This window comes from Euprymna scolopes, chromosome 42, assembly GCF_053919585.1.
Source record: "Euprymna scolopes isolate OS-2025 chromosome 42, ASM5391958v1, whole genome shotgun sequence".
Lineage (NCBI taxonomy): Eukaryota > Metazoa > Mollusca > Cephalopoda > Sepiida > Sepiolidae > Euprymna > Euprymna scolopes.
This window is the reverse complement of record NC_136523.1, coordinates 64315405-64332093: the sequence shown is the minus strand read 5'-3', so window position 1 is coordinate 64332093 and position 16689 is coordinate 64315405. Positions and strand designations below refer to the sequence as shown.

Sequence of the window (16689 nt, the reverse complement as noted above, 5' to 3'; positions counted from 1 at the left end):
TGAAGTAGCCAATTTTTTGATATTTGTCGTCCGAAGAGTCAAGCTTCAAAACGATACCGATCTTGTGAAGATCCGTTGCCTCTTATGAAAGTTTTAGGCAGATATACATACATACATTTAAACAAACAGGTGAGATTTATATTATAGATGATTGGTTTCTTACCCAAAAGAGGAATTAGATCTTCCGAAAGACCTGATCTAATTTATGGCAGTTACTCAGCAGAACAAACAAAAAGTGAAGCCAGTGCTCCATTATCGGGATTTAAATGAGCAGGTAGACCCATTTACGGCCCATGCGCATATATGCACTGAAAAGTTGAGAGAATGGCGGCGATCAGGATCAAATGTAATAATGTTAGATCTTCGCAAGGCATAACTTAAAGTACACGTTCACAAATAACTGTGTCCCTATCAAACTGTACTAATCAAGAGGAAAAGGTATTGTCTGACCCGCATGGGGTTCGGACTTAATGTGGCACCATTATTGTTGATGTTATTTTGACGAAATGGGCAACATCTGCCTATATTGATGACGTGTACGTGGATGAGAGTGTTGTGTCCACAGCATGTGTAAAGGAACATTTCTACAGCTTCGGCCTCTTCAGCAAAGAACCAGAGAGGTTATCAGATAGTGCACGAGTACTTGGTTTACAGATCTGAGAAGAGAATAATAAACACTATTGAAGAAGAGGATAATGAACACTATTGAAGAAGAGGATAATGAACACTATTGAAGAAGAGGATAATGAACACTATTGAAGAAGAGGATAATGAACACTATTGAAGAAGAGGATAATGAACACTATTGAAGAAGAGGATAATGAACACTATTGAAGAAGAGGATAATGAACACTATTGAAGAAGAGGATAATGAACACTATTGAAGAAGAGGATAATGAACACTATTGAAGAAGAGGATAATGAACACTATTGAAGAAGAGGATAATGAACACTATTGAAGAAGAGGATAATGAACACTATTGAAGAAGAGAATAATGAACACTATTGAAGAAGAGGAAACAAAATCTCAGACATGCCTCGTGTTGTCACATGACAAAATATATTTTCATTATGTGGTAAGTTGGGTTGACACCTTCCCATAGGTGGTTGGCTGCATGTTGCAATGGCATTCTTCAAGTGGAGAGTATCTGATGTCAATACTGGGTGGGATGACAAAGTGAACGACGTTCTCCCTCTCAGTAGTATGATTAAGGAGGTTCTCACCAGAGTGTACATAGAAGACTTGATGTGGGGCAAATGGAGTGTTGACCTTAGTGTATGGGTCGACACAAGCTCTGTTTCTGTTGCTACTGGCGTGTCATAGATGGGGGCCATAGTAGAGGACATTAGATGGTTACGTCTAGAAAAGGACTCCCTTGTGGAACTCCCTGCCATTATTAATGGAATAAATTTGGCAATCCTGCACTTGATCACTGATTCTGCTTATGTCCATAAATGGAGCTTACCGGCAGGGTCAGGGTATGAACCAAAGCTACAAGTGAGATGCTCATTTAATGATGGCTTGACACCATAATGAAATCGGTGAAGAAATACATGCTATTGGGGGATGTATCCTCGGTCAAATCTAATTAAAACAAAAAAAAAAAAAAATATGATGAAAATGCCTTAGAGGTTTGATACAATTAAGAGGAACACTGAACCTATGCAATCTGCCTGCACTGCATCTGTGAGCTCAGTCGGGTTTGACCAGATCAAGATTGTTCATCCTGGTGTGAGACAGACATTCTACACTATGAAACAGATTGACTCCAAGGTTTCCAAGGCTGCTGTGTAAACCGTCGTCAGAGAATGAGAAAAGTGTCAGCTGATCAATCCGTCACTCATGCATTGATTAGAGTATGCTTTAAACATTCGACAAACATGACATTGAGTAGCAATGAATATTACCCATTGCAATGAAATCATTTTATAACATTGATTGCGGCTCCATTGTTTGCTATCTGACGACACCTTCTTTGGCAAGAAGTGAAAAGTGTAATCAACCAACTGAAGATGCTCTCCTATGAGTGAGGGCCACTGACGTCTAATGACACTGCCTTTTGGAGCAGCTTGTTTAAAACCTTCCTAGATGAGCAGAGAATCAGACTTCAATTCCACTGTGCAATTCTTCTGGTAATGGCATTATCGAGCAATGTCAAAGAAGTGTAAAAAACAGTCGCAGTCAGAATACAGTGTAATATATACGGTTATATGTAACTATATAATATATACAGTGTAATATATACTGGAAGCAGTATATTAGGATGACATGTCCTCTGCTGCAGCATCTGCCAACATGTTCTATTCGTACCGCATACAGCTGAAAGGAATCAATGGAACATCAGCGCCGACACACAATCAACAGCAAACTGTTTTCAAAACGAGTGACCAAGTATCGGTAAATGCTCTGCATGAATGATGTACCACAAGGTATGGAATGGAATGTGTGACTGGGATTACCAGGACACAGAACATAATTGATTGACAGAATGCCAACACCATGTAAAAGATTTAACTGAAGTTCTTTCAACACAGTTTGCAATTTGGAGACGGAATTGTTTTTGTTGAGATAAGTGATTTCAATCATGCTTTTTATTTTAGATTTAAAATATTAACAACTCCATTTTATTTCAGTATTTAATTTGTGTATTTCTGTTTTATTAAATGCTAGCTTTTTTTCTAGTCCAATACCGGCTTCCATCTTATCTCGAAATTACTTATAACGGCACCAACTTACTTTCGGAAGAACCCCCCCCCCCATCAGCCTTTTCTTTTATATCGTAAGCTTCTTAAAACGTTACTAGCTTAAGTTCAGAATAAAATCACGATTTTCTATTAACGGCTAATTTCAAAAAAAAAATGTTTTGAACGCTACTAACTGAAGTTCTTTCAACACAGTTTGCAATTTGGAGACGGAATTGTTTTTGTTGAGATAAGTGATTTCAATCATGCTTTTTATTTTAGATTTAAAATATTAACAACTCCATTTTATTTCAGTATTTAATTTGTGTATTTCTGTTTTATTAAATGCTAGCTTTTTTTCTAGTCCAATACCGGCTTCCATCTTATCTCGAAATTACTTATAACGGCACCAACTTACTTTCGGAAGAACCCCCCCCCCCCATCAGCCTTTTCTTTTATATCGTAAGCTTCTTAAAACGTTACTAGCTTAAGTTCAGAATAAAATCACGATTTTCTATTAACGGCTAATTTAAAAAAAAAAAAATGTTTTGAACGCTACTAACTGAAGTTCTTTCAACACAGTTTGCAATTTGGAGACGGAATTGTTTTTGTTGAGATAAGTGATTTCAATCATGCTTTTTATTTTAGATTTAAAATATTAACAACTCCATTTTATTTCAGTATTTAATTTGTGTATTTCTGTTTTATTAAATGCTAGCTTTTTTTCTAGTCCAATACCGGCTTCCATCTTATCTCGAAATTACTTATAACGGCACCAACTTACTTTCGGAAGAACCCCCCCCCCCCCATCAGCCTTTTCTTTTATATTGTAAGCTTCTTAAAACGTTACTAGCTTAAGTTCAGAATAAAATCACGATTTTCTATTAACGGCTAATTTCAAAAAAAAAATGTTTTGAACGCTACTAACTGAAGTTCTTTCAACACAGTTTGCAATTTGGAGACGGAATTGTTTTTGTTGAGATAAGTGATTTCAATCATGCTTTTTATTTTAGATTTAAAATATTAACAACTCCATTTTATTTCAGTATTTAATTTGTGTATTTCTGTTTTATTAAATGCTAGCTTTTTTTTTTTTTTTTTTTTTTCCTCGTACATATGTTTATTTATCCACCGAGTTGATAGCAAAAATTACAAATTATACTCATTTTTAGTTCGTGTGAGGGGAATCTATCACCATACTTTCCCTTAAACACGTCCGTTGGACTTTTATTAAGTACAATACTTAATAGTTTTTTTTTTTTTTTTTTTTTTAATGGAGAGTAGAAAACGCATTGTGGATGCGTTATCGGCAGCTCCTGTTACTCTCGCTTCTTCTTATTTGTCCCTCAGTCCTCATTTTTTTTAAATGAGTGATTTTTCGGACAAAGGGAGAAGAAAAAGCTGTTTTCTAGGTTGGCAGTATTTTTGCGAACAGTTGGCTGAGATGGCGGAAATTTTCTGTTTCTATGTCTATCCTTGTAGCCATGTCACTAGTAAGGGTGCTGGAGGTAAACGTTTTGTCTGGGCTGACGTTATCCGCCTGATAGTCAGGGACCCGAACCTTGGATTAACCACTAAGGAGGCTGTCCTATCAGCAGGTGCAAAGTACTGGGGCTGCTGTATTGCCATTTGGTGAATGGATTCTGGACCATGCAGTAGCTTCTGGTGGGGCCTCTCGATGCCATACTAGTGGGTAATTGTTACGGCTTTACCTTATCATTAACTACAAATAAAAAATAAAAAAAAATTCTTCGTTTCTTTTTCTCTCTTAATTTCCCCTCTCTGTCCTGCTCTAAGTAAATCTGTCGACCTAGTCCACAAATTCCAAAATTTCATCATGACAAGTTTCAAGAAAAAATACACGATTAAACCCGGTTCCCCAACTTCCAACGTAGACCCCTACTACCATGTCTCCTTCTCCAACATCAGGGGTCTTCGTTCTAACCTTCCAGAGGTTGAAACCCAATTACAGGAGACTAAACCAGACCTTTTATTTTTAAGTGAAACTGGCATTGGACAGGCTATTTCCCTAGATGAGTTTGCAATTTCAGGATACTCTAACTTAACTTCTAAATCTGACCCCCAAGATCGCCATGGGCATGGAATATGTGCCTATATTAAAGATAGCTTTCCATGTGGGAGGGACATCTCCAGGGAAGATCCTAACTTACCCTATATGTGCTTCCGGGTTGCTTTAGCTCACACTACTGCATTTATATTTACTCTCTATCGCCCCCACAACAGTGGAGTTACTATCTTTCAAAGCATATCTGAGAAAATTGACCAAGTCCTTTCTACTTATCCTTCAGCTAACATTCACGTATGTGGAGACTTCAATGTTCACAACGTTGAATGGTTGACCCACTCAAACAAGACCGATGATGAGGGGAGGTTCTGTCATGATTTCTCCATTGCCTATGACCTCACTCAGATTGTTCAGGAACCTACCCGTGTGCCCGATAATGATGGCCAGTATGCGAGCCTACTAGACCTTTTTCTCACAACTTGCCCTGAACTATGTTCAGTTTCTGTTCTGTCGCCTCTTGGATCTTCCGACCACTCTGTTGTATCAATTAAGATAAAAATGAAATGTAATAAGTCCCCAGATGTACCTCTTCATCGTACAGTATATCGATACACTAAGGCTGACTGGGATAGCTTCCGTACATTTATATCTGATCTACCTCTGCATTCCATGTTTAAAAAGGATGTGTCCTCTATAGTATTAGACCTAACTGAATGGTTAATTGTAGGTATTGACCATTTCATACCCTCTAAAAAGTTTCAGAAAAAACCTAACAGCCAGCCATGGTTCTCTCCAGAATGTGCTGCTGCCATTGCGCACAGAAATCACTTTTTCCACTGCTTCAAACGTAATAGATGTATGGAAACTAAAGCCGTTTTCAGGACTGCCAGCAACCATTGTAAGAAAGTAATAAGGAACGCAAGAGAGTTGTATGCTCAATCTGTTAAGTCCAAAGTAGCTGAGCAGCGGCTTGGTTCCCACCAGTTTTGGCAAATAGCAAACAGAATCCTGAACAGAAGCGTGTGCTCCATCCCAACTATTATCAATGGACCTGAGGTAATCTCGTCAGCATCAGACAAAGCCAAACTCTTTGTCAAGAACTTTGCAGCAAATTCTACCCTTTGCGACCAAGACCGCCAACCCCCAATATTTCCTCCTGTATCAGAAAACACGCTATGTGATATACGTATATCTGTACGTGATGTTGCGAAGCTAATCAAAAACCTTGATTCGAGTAAAGCAACTGGCCCTGATGGTATTCCAATTATAGTACTCAAAAAACTTCAACCTGAATTAGCGCCCATACTTACAAAACTGTTTAAACGTTGTCTTAAGGAGAATAGTTTCCCATCTCCCTGGAAAACCTCATCAGTATGCCCTGTATTTAAGAATTCAGGTGATCGCTCATCCCCCTCTCAGTACAGGCCAATAAGTCTCCTGTGCGTCATGAGTAAGTTGCTAGAATCTGTGTTAAATACAGAAGTAATCAAACATCTCAACAAAAATAACCTTCTTAGTGACACTCAATATGGTTTCCGTTCTGCTAGATCTACAGCAGATGTCATTACAGTTATATCGCATAGGATTAGCAAATCTCTCGACGGTGGCAATCTTTCTAGAGCAATTGCTCTTGACATATCTAAAGCCTTTGATAGGGTATGGCATAAAGGTTTACTTCATAAGATCGCTAGCTATGGTATAGCTGGAAAAGTCTTCTCAATTATTAAATCATTTCTTTCTGGTAGGTTCATAAGAGTAGTAGTTGAGGGGCAAAAATCAGAAGCTCACAGTATTAATGCCGGTGTCCCTCAGGGATCCATCCTGGGCCCAACTCTTTTCCTGATCTACATTAATGATCTTCCAAATCATATCCTTACATCATTTGTAGACATTTATGCTGACGACACTACCATTTATGGTAGCACATCTAAGACAGTAAACGAGCAAGTTCTCTCCAATTCTCTCTCCTCTGATCTTGAGCACGTAGTACAATGGGGAAAGGAGTGGCTGGTTACTTTTAATGCATCTAAAACCAAGCTTCTCTCTTTACATCATCAACATTCTAATCCACATTTGTCATCAATTGAAATGAATGGCTCTCGTCTTCAGGAGGCCTCAAGTTTTGACAAGCTTCTGGGCTTGACCATTACTCCTGATCTTAAATGGAACACGTATATCAAATCTGTTGCCAAGGCCGCTGGAAAAATGGTGGGATCTTTCTATCGATCCAGTAGATATCTCACTGCTGATGCTATTCTCTACCTATATAAGAGCCAGGTACGTCCAAGGATGGAATACTGTTGCCACATCTGGGCAGGAGCTGCTAGAAAGGACTTGTCCTGCCTTGATAGAGTTCAAAATAGACTTCGTAGCCTCGTAGGAGATGTCCTTTTCTCCTCCTTGCAACCTCTATCTCACAGAAGAGATGTTGCGAGTTTGTCTCTGATGTATCGTTATTTTCATGGAAAGTGTTCAACTGAGCTTCAATCTTTGGTCCCCCCTCGCCAAACTTTCACAAGAAACACTCGTCTAGCTGTAAACACTATCAATAATTTCCCCCACTCTTTATCTGTGGCTAAACCTAAACGTAGATTCCATGAACAAAGCTTCTTTCTTAGAACTGCACGCCTGTGGAATTGTCTTCCGTTTTCCTGCTTTCCGGCTGACTACAATATGGTTGTGTTCAAGTCTAAAGTAAATAAGTTCTTGATGAGCCGTTCCATATAAGTTATTAAATTTACCAAATTTTCATTACTAATGATTACTATATTGACCAATTTCTACTGTACACTCTTTAACCCTTATCCTTGAGTGGCCTCTGGGCCTTGATAATGTGGTGATGCCTTTGTAAAAAAAAAAAAAAAAAAAAAAAAAAAAATAGTGGTACCAGGCCTGTGGACGGCCTGTTCTGACATATCTTCAGAGAATGCAAGTGAAAGATTTGTAACAATTGTTAAGAGACCAGGTGAACAGGTACCCAGCATAAATGCAGGTGATGCCTCTTCCGATGACACTTCCAATGGAGACTCAGTAACTGGAGAGCCGCAAAGAAGCACACAACACAAAAGATCACCTCCCAAATGTTTCATGTATGATCATAGGATCCGGGAGGTAGTAATGCTACAAACAACCTCACCTCAAAGAAACAATAGGTATGCTTTCGCAGCAGCCAGTGTGGAGAAACCTTTAGAAGAAGGTGCGAGAGGTATGCTGTGTTTTATGGAGGATGACGAGATAAGCCAAGATGTGAATTGGCGAAAGTTGCAAAACATAAATGGCCAAAATCTGAAGGAAAGGAGTCAGTATTTCGCTCATGTTTGATGAATAAACCTCCGTCAGCAAAAGACACACATATGCAACAATATGGTGATCAAGGAAAAAAGTTCCCCTTGCAGAGAGTTTGGTGTTGTGAGCCATAATTCTCCAAAATCTACAAAACAATAACTCTGCTATAGAGCAGTACTTCTTCAACAACTCAGAATGTGTACAATTCTTTCAAGAAAGATTGTTTTGTTTTTTTTTTTAAATCTACTAGTTTTGTACCTGCTCCTTCAGCAGTTGGGTACATGAATTTCCTTAGTCTACTTTTTCAAATTATCCTCAAAAATATGCATTTGTAATGTTTTTTTACATTACGTATTGTTTTTTATGTTATGTTATCTTAATTCCTTTCAATTTATAGAACATGTATCCTATAAAAAAAAAAAAAAAACATTTAAACTTGTGAGATTCAAACTTGAGCATATGTGAGAGTATACTCTGCCTATTCTTTTTTCGTCAACCAATCATTTCTATTTGTATATGAACAAATTTCAAATTCAAATGCGCTATACGTTTTTAAGAGTATATAGAGTTACATCAACTCCTTTAAGCTAACCTTCGTGTAACAAAATGAATTTGTGCTGACACTATTCGATTTGTGCATACACATGGTTTTCTCGTTAACGCCATTTGGACATTTCCAGTTTCCTTTTAAAATTCTGTAATTTTTTTCTTTTAAAAGTTCAGTTGAAAATAACAATTCAGGATATATTTTATTCCTTGGCTTGCACCATACCCTGAACTATTATGGCCCATACACAATACTATAGAGTTAGGTCACATCAGATGGTTAACCAATCACAATTTCACCATCAAAGATAAACAATTTGCTCAATCATGTCTAATAGCTGTCATCAACGTGCTCAGCTGACCACCAATATGTATGCATTACAAAGAAAAGTCAGGAAGATGATGTTGCAAATTAATGGCAAACGAAATAATTATCATAAACAAAAGAAAATTATTCAGCTGCAAATATTAAATGTTAGTTTGAATTGTAAAAAATTCCAGGTACAAAAATTGATAGTGTTATTCGAGTTAGGATCAGCAAAATGTAGTTCCCTTCTTGTGTCAAGGCAAAAAGCTATGACTGTATATATTTTATTATAAATTACTTTTAGGCAACAAGCTGCATGTTGAAATTGTCAAAGATATTGCTGCAAAAAAATGATTAGCAGATGATCCTTGCTTGATATTGAAATACTTGAACACTCCCACAAGGCCAAGGTGGATCCAGTGTCCCCTACTCAATGTCTGACTACTGCCATATCCTGCCTGGAGGAAATTATGGTACACAAACTGTTGCAACATTTTTAGCATAATATTAGAGTAGGATCACAAATACTTGGATGATTATATTTATAACCAACAGTGATAAGAACAAACCAATATCAGAATCATTTTAGAAAAGATGCCGAATCTCTGAATTCTTCTGCCATAGCTTTTTGCCTTGACACAAGAAGGGAACTACATTTTGCTGATCCTAACTCGAATAACACTATCAATTTTTGTACCTGGAATTTTTTACAATTCAAACTAACATTTAATATTTGCAACTGGATAATTTTCTTTTGTTTATGATAATTATTTCTTTTATCATTCCTTTTTTAATAATTTTTCTATTACAAGAACGGTTCTCCATTTAAGAGGAATGATTCCATATCTTCCAAAATAGCACAACTTAGAAACAGCCGTTTCCAGACTTCAGGAGGAAAAAATCTTGAAGGTGTTGATATCATCCTGAATTTCTGACTCATTTCCATCATGAAATGTCAACAGATAAATGCAAATATGAATGAAAACAGAATATTTTATTTTTCTTACCTAGTAATATCTAAGTTGCCATTATACAAACTGGATTGCCATAATGATGTAATTTGTTCAGCTTCAGCACGGGTTGGATTACCTTGACAAAAAAAAAAAAAAAAAAGGATGAGCACACAAAAAAATTTGGCTTTGTAATTTGTTTAATAATGCCAATCGTTTTTATTTTATATACAGTAGAACCCTGGATACAGCATTAGTCCATTTTGGCATTGGGATCGTAAGGTGATATCGCCGTATGGTGGGGCCTAAGCAAAATTTTATACAGTACATATTAAAAATTAGTAACAAAATATAGTACAGTATATAATACACATGTATATAATCAAATACTATTATAAATAACATCGTAAAGTGGGGCAAATACCGTAACAAGGGGCCAGAAAAACATTGTATTCCATAGTATGACCTGGAAAAAAAAAAAAAAAAAAAAAAAAAACTATCCTAGGACCACCGTATCTCAGGGTTCTACTGTACAAACAAATCATCTATAAATGTAAAGGACAAAAAACTTTCGACACACATGATGAACACCGACAAAATTAGAAAGATTGGTCTCTCGGATGACAAATATCCCAAAATTGGCCAAAAAGATTAATTCTATGCTGGTCAACTGAGCTGTTTTTTTCCAAGGAAGGGTTAGTTTTTGCATTGACATTTTTGTAAAGTCATTATACGCCTTGTAATGACTAAGCTTATTTCCAATGCCCGTGATGTTGTAAGTCGCCGTGGGTGCAATCGCTAAAGCGTTTGCTTTTTTTCACCTTCTTTTCATCCTTTGCGAGTCTGCCTGCTACTTTTTTTTTTTTTTTAACACATGTCTCCATCCAGGCTGCTTACTGCATTTAATTTTTTCTTTTTGCTCACTGCTATGTTTTGATTCAGGGTTTGCTCACCTCTCTCCACCCAGTGACCCCGCTAGTCTATTATATAAAAGGCAAAATGTGTGTGTGTGTGTGTGTGTGTGTGTGTGTGTATGAGTGTGCGAGTGTTTGCATGTCTCGCAAAAACTTTTTTCAGACACATCGGACCGGGTCGAGACTGATACCATCTGAAAAAGCGATGTCTCCATCAAATATGTGAGAATTAGAAAAAAAAAAAAGGTCAATTATTTTGGATGGAAGTAAACATTTAAACCAAGGGAGGGTAAAAAAGAAAGTACCTTTCTAAACGACTTCGAAAACTGCGCAGATGCAGTCAAGCATTATTTTTTTTAGTTCATTTAAATAACAGAATTTCCGACGTAATTTCGCTCTCAGCATCGTGATTACAGCGAAAGCTTTAGTTTTCACGTTTGAGTACATGTAACGGTGGTCTTTTTTTTTTCCTTTTTTTTTTTTAAAACCGGGTTGTTTAGTAATTTTAAACAACAATTTCCTTATTTCAATTTTTTTATCACAGGTTTTAAAATAAAGTTTTAACATTTTATCAGAGTTTAAAAATACTTATTTGCCATAACCTTTTTCTTATTGCCAGGGTTACGTAATGTGATTTTTTTTTTTTTAACTGATCATTTTCATAACGATCATTTCGCTTAAAACAAATTCCACTTTTTTTAAAACTGAATTATTTTCATTTTATTTTTGTTGCAACACTCCATAACGACATGTAACTGATTTTTTTTGTTTGTTTTTTTTTTTAAACAAAGTTGTTTTGTAATTTTAAAAACAATTTCTTTATTTCGATTTTTTTTTTATCAGAGGTTTTAAAAAGAAAGTTTTAACATTTGGGTTATGTAATGTGATTTTTTTTCTCTTAACCAATCATTTTTATAACAGTTATTTCACTTAAAACAAATTCCACTTTTTTAAAACTGAATTATTTTCATTTTGTTTTTGTTGCGACATCTTTCTAGTCCGAGTTTGCTTAAACTGGTTTTCACATACTTCTTGTTCTTACCAGTTCTTTTATTTTTGAGTTAGGAGCTGTGTCCAAACCCAACTTCATCTCCACCCGGACAATGCCAGATACCTATGCTAGTCTAAAATAGAAAAGGGAAAATGTGTGTGTGTATGTCTATGTCTGTTTGTATGTCTGCAAAAAACTTTTGATAGACGCATCAAACTGACAAAATTGGTATTGTTAGAAAGATCGCTCTCTAAGATGACGTCTAAAATTTAGCCAAAAAGATTAATTCTGTGCTGGTCAACTAGGCTTTTTTTTTGCAAGAGGAAAAGGTGAAAATTTTTAGCGTCAACATTTTTGCAAAGTCATACACCTAGCGATTATACATTTAAAAGATGTTATTTCAAAGGTCTGATACAGTTAATGCATTAGCTTTTCCACCTCCTTTTCCTCTTTTGCATTACAGGTTTGAGCCTGGCTACTGTGGCTAATTTTTTTTCTTTTTTTTACATTAGCACGGGTACCTGCTGCTATTTTGATTGAAACAAAAGTTGTTTTGATTTTTTTTTTTTGTAGGGTCGGTTGCTCAATAGCCACCTCTCTCCATCCGAGTAACGCAGGGTACCCATATTAGTCATTTATAAACACAAATGCAACATTTTAGTTATTCAACCATTTTAAAACTTCTGATTAGAATATTCACAAAGAAAATTACTTCACTTCACTCAGAGAAGCATTATCGTTTCAAATGAGAGATAGAGAATTAAATGTTCTTTGATATCAGAGCCCAAACAAAAACTTCACTGTCGACTCAACTTAGCAAAATTAGATTTTAAAATCTAGTCTAGAAACACAAGGTATTAATCCCTGCCTCCTAATTAATGAATTATTTTTATTCATGTAACCACAGGTTATTTTTATATTAAAAATATCTCACGTTCTTTACTTATTATACAATGTGTATCTCATCTTTTAATTGATGCAGGTCTTCTACTGATTAACATCAGACTCCTTAACATGAGAGGAGTACAGACCAGTTAATAAAGACGCTACAACACCAATATTCATCAGGGAAGCAAGAAATTTTCATTAAGTCTGGTATCCAGAGAACACGGCCAAAATTACCACCATTCTCCATTTCTTGCCTGGTTTCTCTTAGTTAAATATTTCTCACGTCATTTCAAATTGCATGCATCACAAACATACAACCATGAATTTCTTTGATGGATCACATTTTGGAGTTTGGCCACACCTACCTTAACAAGATATTTAAATAAAACACCTTAATTGAAATGTTTTATAGGATATACAAGAATGGTCCACATACCTGAAACAGATACAAACATCATTAATGTTTTTCCTTTCTTACTCATCATCATTAAATTTTCTGGATTATTTTGATCGTATTTTGAAAAGTCGACTTTTGGAGCTTCCCTTTTCCATTCTGGTAATTCATCTTCTTCAAGTTCATCATCATCTGCTTCCTAGGTAAAAAAAAAAAAAAAAAATATATATATATATATATATATATATATATATATATATTTATATATACAAATATATATATATTAATGCATAAAACTTAAAGATGAAATTATTGCATGTTTTTACACATCAACTTTAATATTCATACACAAAAAAATGTTTTTTATTATCTGTGAAATACCCGATTCTGATGGACCATTTGCTAGATCTTTCTCTAACATGCCCTGAAGTGTATTCATCCTCCGTTCTGTTCCCACTTGGATCTCCTGATCACTTGATTGTCTCAATAAAGATAACAAGACCCCAAATATCCCTCTCCATTGAACAGTTTAGGTATTTATTTGCTTCTTCACAAAAGCAAAATGTGACACAAGGTTGTTTTAAGGGGGGGGCGCAGCTCCCCAAAAAGGGGTACTCTGGAAGTAGGCAAAAATTAAACTACCCTAATATAGAAGAGTTTTCCCCTCCATTCACTAAGGACAAATTAATTGAGTGTAGCATCAGAACAGATACTACATTACTAAACAGTGTATAGACACTCGATGACTGACAGGGGTAGTTTCCAAATACCGCAACGCTTTATGTTTATAATGAATGTCCCCTATAGCATCCAACTCAACTGATTGGTTAACCATCAGCATAGACAGGTACATACCCTCCAAGAGATACCGAACAACCAGCGATGGTACACTCCTTAATTTGCTGTTGCACATAGAAACCACTACTTCAATTGCTTTAAATGTTTAAGATGTTTTGAAACTGAAGTCGCATTTAGGACAGTGCCAGAAGGATTATAAAAAACATGAAAGTCATATGCTCAGTCAATCAAGTCCAAAGTAGAAGAACAGAGGATTGGTTCCCACAAGTTTTGGTGAATAACAAAATGTTTTGAACAGATGCACATCCTCTATACCAACCATCATCAATGTACCTGAGGTTATTTTGTCAGCATCCGACAATGACAAACTCTTTGCTAAGAATTTTGCATCAAACTCAACCCTGTGCGATCTATTGACTAAATTTCCTCCAAAATAATTGAGCAACATCCACATTTCTGTCCACAATGTTGCCAAACTTATCAAGAACTTTGATGCCAGCAAAGCACCTGGAACTGATAATATTTTTAATCATAGTACTCAAAAAGCTGCTACCAGAACAAGCTCCCATTCTTGCAAAGCTATGTAAACACTGCCTAAAGAAATGCTTTTCAACAGTTTGGAAAACCTCATTGGTCTGCTCAGTATTTAAAAATACTGGAAACCAGTCTTCTGTATCTCAGGACAGACCAATTAGTCTTCTGTGTGTTATGAGTAAAGTTGTCAACCACCTCACCAAAAATGACCTACTCAGTGAACAGTCCTGAGAGATGTAGTTCTCACAGGACTGTTCACTGAGTAGGTCATTTTTGGTGAGGTGGTTGACAACTTCTTTACTCATTTACTGATGTACTGACCATAATTTCAAACAAGATCAATAAATCTATCAACAAGGGTTTCCTCTATATATCAAATACATTTGATAGGCTTTGGCATAAAAGTCTACTTCACAAGATTTCCAGCTACACAATATCTGAAAATGTTCTCACAATCATCGAATCCATTCTCTGATAAGTTTTATACAAGTGGTGGTCAATGAGCAGAAAGTATCAAAGTATCAACGCTGGTGTGCCTCAAGGATCAATTTTGGGCTCAACTCTTCCTGATCTTCATCAATGATCTCCCAAATCACATTCTAAATTCATTCATTGACATATACGTATACAACACTACCATCTATGGCAACATTTCAAAGGAGAGCAAGTTTATGTCTCTCCTCTGACCTTGAGCACATTGTGAAATAGGGCAAAAGGTGGCCGATTAATTTTAATGCCTCCAAAACCAAGCTTCTACCTTTTCTTCATCAATGCTTTAATCCCCAACTTGACCTCAACCAAGATGAATGGCATTCATCTCAAGGAAGCATCCTGCTTCAACAAGCATCTGGGACTGACCTTCACTCCTGACCTAAAATGGAAGACTTGAATAAAATTCGTTGCAAGTTTTGCTGGAAGAACAACTGCATTATTCCAGAAGCTCCCAATGCAATTCTCTATCTGTATTAAGAGCCAAATAAAATGGAGTACTGCTGCCACATCTGAGTGGATGGGGGGGGGGCTTAGAGTATCCTTTCCTGCCTTGACAAAACCTTGTAGGTGATGCCCATTTCTCCTCCTTGCCACCTCTTTCTCCTAGAAGAGATGTGGCTAGTTTATCTTTGTTCTACTACTATTTTCATGGCAAGTGCTTGACTACACTGCAAACTATGGCCTCCTACTGCAAAAAATTCACAACAAACACTTGCCTAGCTACAACAATTTTCCCCTCACTCTATGCCTGTGCGTAAATCTCCTGAAATTTCCTAGAAGTGCTCACTTGTGAAACTGTGCCACAAACCTGCTTTTCAACTGACTACAACATAGCCATAAACAAGTTCTTGTTGAACCGCCCTTTTATAAAATCAAATTCTACCCAATTTCCACCACTATTGTCTCACCGACCACCTTACACTCATTAACCCTTATCCTCAAGTGGCCTTTAGGCCTTGATAAGTGGTGAATCATAAATAAAATAAAATAAAAATGATTGTTATTTATTGATCATCATCATCATCATATTCAGTTTGACAATCATTTTTACATGCAGGCAGGTGTTGGACGGCTTAAAGAAAATTTATTTTTATCACTTTCTCCTATATTTTCCTTGGTTTTCCCCTACGAACTGGTCCTGCTATTTCAATGGTTCTACATCCACTAATCCAAAAACTCATCCATAATTTTCAAGGCAGCCATATACACAAAGTCTTCTGTCCAAAGTTAATCTTCCTCTGAGATAATCACATCCATCATATCATTGTCATATCATTTCTCTTCATGCAACGCATGTCCTCAACCCTCACTAGTCAGGTTTCACTTGCATACATCATCACACTGTGTGCACATGACTAACAGACTCTTTACTATGATGATAATATTCTGTTGGTTAGTAATGACAGTTCACTGAAGATTCATATTACTAAATTCACATGACTGAGAGTCTTATGGGAAATGGCAGAAGAATGGCTACTATGCAGGTTATCGACTAAGCGTGTTAATCATGTTAAAGTTCTATTGGAATTATTGAAACACTTTCTGATACCCTTGAGTAATCTAAAAATACCAATTTATTCTCCCTCCAGCAATATCATTATTGCCATGGTCACATTGAGCCGGCTTCCTTCCGAGCAAGTACAGTGTTTCTGACCATCACAGCTCACTTTTGCCAAGCTTAAGCTAGGATCACACAATACAACTAGCCAATCCAGATTCCATACTTGTAGACCTAATAGTGCTGTCAGATCACCGCCCAAGTCTTCATGTTTGTTTGCCTCACCCAAAGAAACAAGGACGAGCTCATCTTGGTCATATAGCTGCATGTCCAAACCATCTTAAACGATATTGAAGAAAAACAGACAAGTTTTAGAGATTGTCA

The 16689-nt window shown here is 36.4% G+C and overlaps 2 protein-coding genes across 2 annotated transcripts in view; one reads left to right on the top strand and one right to left on the bottom strand.

Annotated features, from left to right (window-relative positions):
• Positions 1-16689, bottom strand: part of LOC145267112 (LDLR chaperone boca-like) — a 40995-nt gene that overhangs the window by 6708 nt on the left and 17598 nt on the right. Inside the window, exons 2-3 of the mRNA XM_080123137.1 lie at positions 13026-13182; positions 9854-9935 (exon numbers count right to left, since the gene is read on the bottom strand). Of these exons, the coding sequence (XP_079979263.1) occupies positions 9854-9935; positions 13026-13182 (239 nt within the window). The remainder of the gene's footprint in view (positions 1-9853; positions 9936-13025; positions 13183-16689) is intronic.
• LOC145267113 (uncharacterized) lies at positions 1081-8265 on the top strand. Its single transcript, XM_080123139.1, has 2 exons — positions 1081-2520; positions 7590-8265. Coding segments are annotated over exons 1-2 (441 nt in total). The 5' UTR covers positions 1081-2519; the 3' UTR covers positions 8030-8265.